Below are 9387 nucleotides of genomic sequence, written 5' to 3' on the forward strand. Positions count from 1 at the left end.
AGAGGCGATATTTACGTCATGCCTCCAGGATAGGTCCAGGCACCCAGTAGTTACACAACCAATGATAATAGCCAAATAAGTGAGCTTTGAAACTGGTTTCCCCACCTGTAACATGGAGCAGGGGTTGGGGGGAAGACAGTAAAACCATCTGGTAGGAGGGGGGGAATTGTGTGAATTAAGCGAAATACTACATGGAGTGCACTTAGCAGGTTCCTGGCAAGTGAGGCCCAATCAGTGGGACCCATTTTGAGTCTGTAAAAGGCTTAGGGTGCCGCACATGTGGAACATGAAGTTTACCATCAGTAATGCCCTCAGTGCAGCCCTTACCACACAGTAGGTGAATAATGTGTGGGAATTATTACTTCTTTAACAAAGCCCTTAACATGCTGTCTGGCACACAGTAGGTGCCCCATAAATGGAGCTGCTCGTTTAAATCTAAATATGGATTGGCATGGCGCTGAGCACATAGTTAGCACTCAATAAATGGAAGCTTTTAGCAGTTTATAACAAGCTTAACCTGCTGCCAGCACACAGTATATACCCAAAACATGGGGGCTATGATTATTGTTCTGCAAACCTCTTAGCACAATTCCTGGCATGCAGTAAGTGCTCAATAAATGGCACTTGCTATAAAGAGGTTGGCCTAATGCTAGGCACATAGTAGGTGCTCAGATGGGCACTATATTCAGTCTGAAAGGGCCTAGCATGGTGCTGGGTACACAGTTTTTGCTCAAAACTTGCAGTTGTTATCTGCAAAGCCCTTAGAATAGCGTGTGCAAATAGGAGGCACTCAATGAGTAAGAACTATTACCATTTTTATATAACGTCCTTAGCATAATGTGTGGCACACAGTAGGTGCTTAATATATAGGAGGCTATTACTGTGTGCTTGGTACACAGTAGATGCTTTAGAAATGAGAGCTATTAACATTCTACAAGGCTCTTAGTACAGTGCCTAGCACATAGTAGGTGTTTAATATGTGGGAACTGTTAACCGTTTTTCAGTAAAGCCCCTAGCATGGTACCTAGCATACACTAGCTGCTTAATATGTGGGGACTCTTACTATTTTCTGATAAAACCCTTAGCACCGTGCCTGGCATACAATAGGCACTGCATAAATGACAACCGCTGTTTTTATCTTTAGAGGGCTGTTCCCATGCCCAGTTCGTAGTAGGTGCTCAATAAATGAGACTTGCTGTTAAACAGTAATGGGTTAGTATGGTGCCAGGTCCACAGGAGGGGCTCAGAACAGGAGAACTACGATCTATAAAGACCTTGGTACGCAGTAGGTGCTCGGTATGGGCTGTAAAGCCTTGAGCCCGGGACCTGACACAGTAGAGATGCAATAAACAGACACTTTTATGACTGCTGTATAAAGCCCTGGGCATGCTAGCTGGCACACAGTAGGTGCTCAAGACATGGGCATTATTTTCTCTTCAAGTGAGTCTGAGAGGATGGCCCTAGTTAAGCCACTGGGATGGCTGTGTGATCTCTGGTGGCACAGGTGTTCGGCAAATAGTTACTTTTACCATAAAATGTTATAAAGCCCTTGGTGCCGTGCCTGGCACACAGCAGGTGTTTATTAAATAAGTGCATCTACTGTTATTCTATAAAACATTGGCAAGTGCCTGACACATAGTAGGTACCTAATCAATGGGACTTCTATTGCTATTCTGGTATGCTTGGCACATAGTAGGTGCCCAATAGGGCTTTTATTGCTATTTCCCCTTGGCAGGGTACCTGGCACATAGTAGGTGCCCAATAGAGCTTTTTATTGCTATTTCCCCTTGGCATGGTGCCTGGCACATAGTAGGTGCCCAGTAGGTATGGCTTTTATTGCTATTTCCCCTTGGCATGGCACCTGGCACATAGTAGGTGCCCAATAAATAGAGCTTTTTATTCCTCTTTCCCCTTGACATGGTGCCTGGCACATAGTGGGTGCCCGATAGGGCTTTTATTGCTATTTCTCCTTGGCATGGTGCCTGGTACACACATGTGTGTTCCATGGGGACCGTGGCCTTCCTGTGCCCAAGACCTACTGTGCGCCCAGCAGGTGCAGCCCCACGTGGTGAGCGCAGCGTTCTTGGCCAGCCCTCCCGGCCCCCATCCCACTCGCCCGTGCACCCGCCCATCTCACCTTTGGTTGACACCCGCTTCTTTTGGGTTCGACTTCTCTTTGGTTTGGTTCTGTTTTGTTTGTTATCATCTTCTTTTTTATTTTCTCTTTCCCATCTTTTGTTTCCCCGTCCCCCTCCCTGTCCATCCCACCTCCCTCCCCTCCCCCACGTTGTCCCCCCTCCCATAGAACCGTCAGCCCCCCCTCAAGACGTTAAATGTGTCAGCANTGGCACATAGTAGGTGCCCAATAGGGCTTTTATTGCTATTTCCCCTTGGCAGGGTACCTGGCACATAGTAGGTGCCCAATAGAGCTTTTTATTGCTATTTCCCCTTGGCATGGTGCCTGGCACATAGTAGGTGCCCAGTAGGTAAGGCTTTTATTGCTATTTCCCCTTGGCATGGCACCTGGCACATAGTAGGTGCCCAATAAATAGAGCTTTTTATTCCTCTTTCCCCTTGACATGGTGCCTGGCACATAGTGGGTGCCCGATAGGGCTTTTATTGCTATTTCTCCTTGGCATGGTGCCTGGTACACACATGTGTGTTCCATGGGGACCGTGGCCTTCCTGTGCCCAAGACCTACTGTGCGCCCAGCAGGTGCAGCCCCACGTGGTGAGCGCAGCGTTCTTGGCCAGCCCTCCCGGCCCCCATCCCACTCGCCCGTGCACCCGCCCATCTCACCTTTGGTTGACACCCGCTTCTTTTGGGTTCGACTTCTCTTTGGTTTGGTTCTGTTTTGTTTGTTATCATCTTCTTTTTTATTTTCTCTTTCCCATCTTTTGTTTCCCCGTCCCCCTCCCTGTCCATCCCACCTCCCTCCCCTCCCCCACGTTGTCCCCCCTCCCATAGAACCGTCAGCCCCCCCTCAAGACGTTAAATGTGTCAGCATGCGCTCCACGGCCATTTTGGTAAGTTGGCGCCCGCCACCGCCAGAAACGCACAACGGGGCCCTGGTGGGCTACAGCGTCCGCTACCGACCGCTGGGCTCAGAGGACCCGGAACCCAAGGAGGTGAACGGCATCCCCCCGACCACCACTCAGATCCTGCTGGAGGCGCTGGAGAAGTGGACCGAGTACCGCATCACGACTGTCGCTCATACAGAGGTGGGACCAGGGCCCGAGAGCTCGCCCGTGGTCATCCGCACCGACGAGGACGGTAAGCATCAGCCCCAGCCTGGGACCCCCGCAGGCCCCAGCCTGGCCCCTGCCTTCCAGGAAAACTGGGCTGGTGGTCAAAAGGTGGAGCCTGCAGTCGCCAGGGAGCAAAGCAAGTAGCCTCCCCAAGATATCCCAGGCTCCTTGATCTTTGGAATTGAGGATTCTAGACCTGGGCAGCCTTAGCTTCGCAGTGTTCTCTGGAGCCTTGTGCCTGGAAGGTTAAGCTGGCTGCCTATATTTTGTTCAAACTGTGGAAACCATGAAATGGGGTATAGGAAACAGCAAGGAGCAACCCCTACCAGGTTACGGTCCCTCGACCCCAGGAACCTCAGTTTTATGCTCGGGATCACCCAGGATTTGGAGCTTCCGCTGTCTGAGCGTCCTGCCTAGAAAGCGGGTAGACTGCGGTGTGCTGCTAATGGTTAACTACCAGCTCTCTGGGGGATGACACCGATTTGTGGCGTTGGCCAGTTTCAGTGGTGTCCATGTTCCTCCAGCTAGAAAGCTTGAAGCTGGAAAGGCAGGGGAGGGTCCTGATCTGGGTCACATGGTGCGAAATTAACCACAACTGCCTTCCCAGTAAAACTGCAGCCTGTTGGTCCTGGGAAGCTGATTTGCTTTTTGAGCCATTGGCCTGGAAGTTTCGGTTGACAGTCCTGCACTATGTCCTAAACATGGGCAAGAAATGAAGCCACTCTTCATGCCAAGCCCTGGGGTGGGGGTGGCAGAGAGGAGCCTCTGATGCGGGAGCAGGTTGAAAAAGATCCCCAGTACCAAGTGGACCAGCTGCCTGCTGAAGTATTTCGGGGCATGCGGCAGGACCACCTGGTTCACAGCCTGGCTTTGCCTCTTCCTTAACCCTATGATCAGCGACTCAGCTCTCTGGGCCTCAGTTTCCCCATCTGTCCAATGCATCCAATGGGAATGATAAGAGCCCCCGTGTCGCAGGGATGGAAGCTCTGTGGGTGAAGCTCTTAGAACAGTGTCCTGAGGCCCTGGGCAGGTAGATTAGGCTCTGGGGGGCCTCACTGGGCTATCCATAAATGGGGTACACCATCAGGGACCCCTCCTGGGGCTGTGGGAGGTGTGAAAGAGGCCATGTCCTCCTGGCTGGTGGGGAGCACTCAGAGCACTCAGTTCACCGGCAGCCACTTGGCATCCTGGCATCGGGCAGTGGCGTTGCCCGGGGCAAGGCCGGGCGCCCGAGTAACAGCCCTGCCTGCCCCTCCCCTCCCCTCCCACCCACCAGTGCCCAGCGCGCCACCGCGGAAAGTGGAGGCAGAGGCGCTCAACGCCACGGCCATCCGCGTGCTGTGGCGCTCACCCGCGCCCGGCCGGCAGCACGGCCAGATCCGCGGCTACCAGGTCCACTACGTGCGCATGGAAGGCGCCGAGGCCCGCGGGCCGCCGCGCATCAAGGATATCATGCTGGCCGATGCCCAGGTGGGCGCGGGTGCGGGGCTCCGTGGGCTGGGGCTCGGGGTGCGGGGCTCTCTCACGGCTTCTCTCTCCCTGTCTCTGGCTGTCCCGCTCATGTCCCTCCTCTCTTCCCTGCCGCCTCCTCCCGCGCTCAGTGGGAGACGGACGACACGGCTGAATATGTAAGTAGCGCCCCCCGGCCAGTGCCGTGCTCTTCCCGCGGGCCGTGCCGTGCTGTGACTCCTGCACGCCTCTAGGAAAAGGGTCTCCTCCTCTGGCCGCCTCCCGCCCCAGGCACCCTCCGTTACCTCTCAGAGCTCACAGCCTCTGTTTTTGCATCCTGCAAATGGGAGACTAACCACGTGCATGCCCCAGAGTACAGACCCCAGGGGTGGGGGCACTTGCTGGGATCCCAGGAGGGGTGACCCAGGCACCAGGTAGAAGCTTGGACCTCTGGGCATCCATTAACCCTCTCACCTGGATGGCTCTTAGACGTGTGGGCCTCACACCTCCCACCTCCCGGTGTCCCCCAGCCCCCACCCCAGGCTTGCTTCTCTTTCCCTGTTGGACCCAGACTGAGCCCAGCTCAGCCCTCCTGGTCTAGACATTTCTCTCTCTGGCTTAGCCGTCCACTTCATTCTGGCCCATGGGTGATAAGGGGCTCAGTGGGCCCAGAGTGAGAAAGGATGTCTGTGGGACCACCCATTCCACCCTCTAAAGCTTTCTCAGCAAGTCTTAAACCAGAGAATGGGAGTGCTGTGTGACTTTGGGCAACTCACTGTCCCTCTCTGGGCTGTCTTTCTGCCCTTCAAATGGACGCCACAGGCTCTTCTGATTTCTCCAAGTCTGATATTAAATTGGCACTGGTCCCACCCACTCCCATAGCCTCTGTGTCTTCCCCACGCTGAGTCTGGAGGAAGTTCCCACCAAGACCCTGGGAGGGATGGAATGTGAGGCTCAGGGACAGGAGACCCTCTGTTGGTGCGTCCTTATCCCCACTGCTTGTGCTCTTGATCTGGGCCCCCCACAGCTCCCAGGCATGCTGGACCGTGCTTGTGGGTGTGCATGCTTGCAGATGTGGACGCACAGGTGACTGGGGGGGTGTGCACAGGTGTGTGTGCAAGTCAGGGTGCACACAGGTGTCCTCTCATTCATTGGAGAAATAGTAAAGTGCTGAGCACATACTGTATGCTAGATCCTGTGCTAGGTGCTGAGGACACGGAAGTAACCGAGACTGACGTGAGCCCCTCTTAGTCATAACACCAAGGTCAAGGACTCGGATCCCCATACCAGCCAACCACCAAAAAAAAAAAAAAGATGACCTCAAGAGTATAGATAATAAGATAATAGGAAACATAATAAAATAAGTAGAGAGTGGGCCGGCCCGTGGCTCACTCGGGAGAGTGCGGTGCTGATGGCACCAAGGCCCCGGGTTCGGATCCCACATAGGGATGGCCGGTTTGCTCACTGGCTGAGCGCGGTGCTGACAACACCAAGCCAAGGGTTGAGATCCCCTTACCGGTCATCTTTTTAAAAAAATAAAATAAAATAAATAAATAAATAATAAAACAAAATAAAATAAGTAGAGAAGGGTGGGTTTTGAATATTTATTGCGTTTGTTTGTAATATAATTTATTTGGTTTTAAGTTTATACAATTTATTTTTTAGTGATAACTGTATTTCACAATTGGCTCACGAGATTCCTGAAAACTTAACTGTTGGCTCTTGTGAGTTGGTATGGGGTATCTCCAGCACACCAATGGGTGTAGAGGCAGAGGGCACAGCCCATGCAAAGGTCCTGGGGCAGGACCGAGCCTGGCATGTTGGTGGAACAGCGAGGGGGCCCGTGTGGCTGGAGCAGAGAGAGGAAGGGGACAGAGGAAGGAGGGCAGGGCAGGGAGGGGGCGGGGCAGGTCATGCAGGGCTTGGTGGGCCACAGGGAGGACTCAGCTTTTACCCCAAAGGAGGTGGGAGCCATGGAGGGCTGTGGGCAGAGGAGGGACGGGGCCTGACTCAGGTGCTCACAGGCGCCCTCTGGCTGCTGCAAAGAGGACAGACTTGGGTGGCGATGAGGGTGGGAGTCAGGGGACCAGCATGGAGGTGACTGTGCTGGCCCAGGCAGGTGATGATAGGGGGAGTCTGGCTGCATGTGCCCACCTGAGCATGGACATGCTATGCATCATTATCATGGTCTCTGCATGAGCTTGTGTGCACGTCTCTGCCTGTGAACTGGTCCCCGCATTCTCCTCTCTTGGCCCCTGGCGTAGGGAGGAGGTGGGCAGGGCTGGTCCCAAGCCCAGCTGTAGTGCTGACCCCCACCCCTGCCCGCAGGAGATGGTCATCACAAACCTGCAGCCTGAGACTGCGTACTCCGTCACGGTAGCCGCCTACACCATGAAAGGCGATGGCGCTCGCAGCAAACCCAAGGTGGTAGTGACCAAGGGAGCAGGTATGAGACCCCCCCACCCACGTGCCACCTACGACCCCTTTGTCCCCAGAGTGGTTTTTTTTTGGTAGCTGACTGGTGCAGGCACCTGAACCCTTGACCTTGGTGTTACAACACCACGCTCTAACCACCTAAGCTAACCGGCCAGGCCTCCACTCCTGCCCCCACCACCAGGGTTCTTGAGCCCATGTGGGCGGAGGGTGCACCAGGCAGGGGGAACAACACAACGAGAGCAAAGGTGTGGGGGCTGCCCAAGAGGGGGTGAGGCCCCCGCATGGTGTGCCCCGCCTCATCCTCACCCTTCTAGCTCCGACACACAGATACAGTTAACAGCCACCTACCCCCTGGCCACCTGTCTTTCCCTGGCTGTTCCCCCATTTGCTGGCTGACTCTCCCCTCCCCATCCTTTAGGTCTTTGTTCAGTCTGCGCCTCCTCAGGGAAGCCTCCCCTGACCGCCTCCATGCCGTGGTCTCGGTTAGATTGCCCCCCACTCTGGGTCCCCATAGTGCCCTGTGCTTTCCCCGTCATGGCTGTGATCACCCTGGGTAGATTGTCAGTTCGGGGTGGTGTGCACCCAATGCACCATGAAGCTGCTTCTCCCGGCCGCCCTGCCTCAGTTTCCCTTTCCAGCCTCTCCTATCAGTCATAACAGGCTGAATCTTTTCCCAGCCAAAATTGAGCCGAATGAGGACAAAGAGGCCACCGTGAAGATGTAAGAGGAGGGTACGCCGGGCAGAAGGCACAGCCCAGGCAGAGGCTCAGGGTGGGGGAGAGTGGGGGGACAACAGAAAGGCCACTGTGGTTTCCATCCCATTTCCCCCACCTGCCCCTTCCTTGGCGACCCTCTGACCGCATAACCCACATTAAAGGCCTCCCGGCTGGACAGAGCCCCTGCCACACTGCTGCCAGCCCTTGCCCATGCTGTTCCTTTCATCTGCCTCATCTCTACATCCTGCAGCATCCAGCTCCAATGTCACCTCCTCCAAGAAGCCTCCCATGTTATCTCCCCTCCTTCTAGCCAGCAGGACGCCTCCTCTTCTCTCAGGGATGTTGTACAAGAGCTGTGCTTGCTAAGCAGAGCCTGCTGCATGTGCTGGCCCTGCCCCGGCTCTTCATAGCTGTCACTGTCTGTTAAAGGTCCTGATAAGTCCTGCAACGAAGAAGTCTGCTTCCATGTATAGAGCCCAGCTTTTCCTCTTTTTTACCTAACCCCAGAATCTCTCTTGGCTCGTTGATTGCTACCCAGACTTTGAGAACCACCGAGCAGGGACAAGGTTTTAGACACTTCTGTGTCCCATGGGTATTAATCAGGTGCCAGCAGGAGACAAGAGGTGATTGAGTTATTCACTGAAAGGAGACGTTCTGTGAATGTTTTCATTTATCAGGTTCTCTGAGTCTTCCACCTCCCTGCTGTTCCATGTACAGCCCCAGCACGTTGAACCCCAGGACCTTTGAATGTGCCGTTCCCTCTGCCTGGAACACTGTACCCCCAGATCTCCCAGTGGCTCTCTCTGTCACCTCCTACAAGTCTGCCTCTCAGAATGAGGCTTTCCCAAGACCTGCTTTCAAAAATTGCCACCCCACCCTGTGTTCCCGGATTGGTGGGTGGCCACGTGGCCCTGACACCTGCCCCGTGTCCCCGCAGTGCTGGGCCGCCCCACCCTGTCGGTGCAGCAGACCCCCGAGGGCAGCCTGCTGGCACGCTGGGAGCCCCCAGCTGGCACCACCGAGGACCAGGTGCTGGGTTACCGCCTGCAGTTTGGCCGCGAGGACTCGACGCCCCTGGCCACACTGGAGTTCCCGCCCTCCGAGGACCACTACACGGCATCGGGCGTGCACAAGGGGGCCACGTACATTTTCCGGCTGGCGGCCCGGAGCCGTGGCGGCCTGGGCGAGGAGGCGGCCGAGGTCCTGAGCATCCCCGAGGACACCCCCCGTGGCCACCCACAGATCCTGGAGGCAGCCGGCAATGCCTCAGCTGGCACCGTCCTGCTCCGCTGGCTGCCACCCGTGCCTGCTGAGCGCAACGGGGCCATTGTCAAGTACACGGTGGCTGTGCGCGAGGCCGGCGCCCTGGGCCCTGCCCGAGAGACCGAGCTGCCAGCGGCGGCTGAGCCAGGGGCCGAGAACGCGCTCACACTGCAGGGCCTCAAGCCCGACACAGCCTATGACCTCCAAGTGCGAGCTCACACGCGCCGGGGCCCCGGCCCCTACAGCCCCCCTGTCCGCTACCGGACGTTCCTGCG

General features: G+C 55.6%; 1 protein-coding gene across 1 annotated transcript in view; it reads left to right on the forward strand.

Moving 5' to 3' along the window:
• PTPRS (protein tyrosine phosphatase, receptor type, S) overlaps positions 1–9387 on the forward strand; it is a 69453-nt gene that overhangs the window by 43524 nt on the left and 16542 nt on the right. The window contains exons 11-15 of the mRNA XM_008571519.1: positions 2968–3273; positions 4525–4718; positions 4850–4876; positions 7026–7143; positions 8787–9387. The exon at positions 8787–9387 is cut by the window's right edge and continues 2 nt beyond it. Coding sequence (XP_008569741.1) covers positions 2968–3273; positions 4525–4718; positions 4850–4876; positions 7026–7143; positions 8787–9387 — 1246 coding nt within the window. The remainder of the gene's footprint in view (positions 1–2967; positions 3274–4524; positions 4719–4849; positions 4877–7025; positions 7144–8786) is intronic.

This window comes from Galeopterus variegatus, unplaced genomic scaffold (genome assembly GCF_000696425.1).
Source record: "Galeopterus variegatus unplaced genomic scaffold, G_variegatus-3.0.2 Scaffold695, whole genome shotgun sequence".
NCBI lineage: Eukaryota > Metazoa > Chordata > Mammalia > Dermoptera > Cynocephalidae > Galeopterus > Galeopterus variegatus.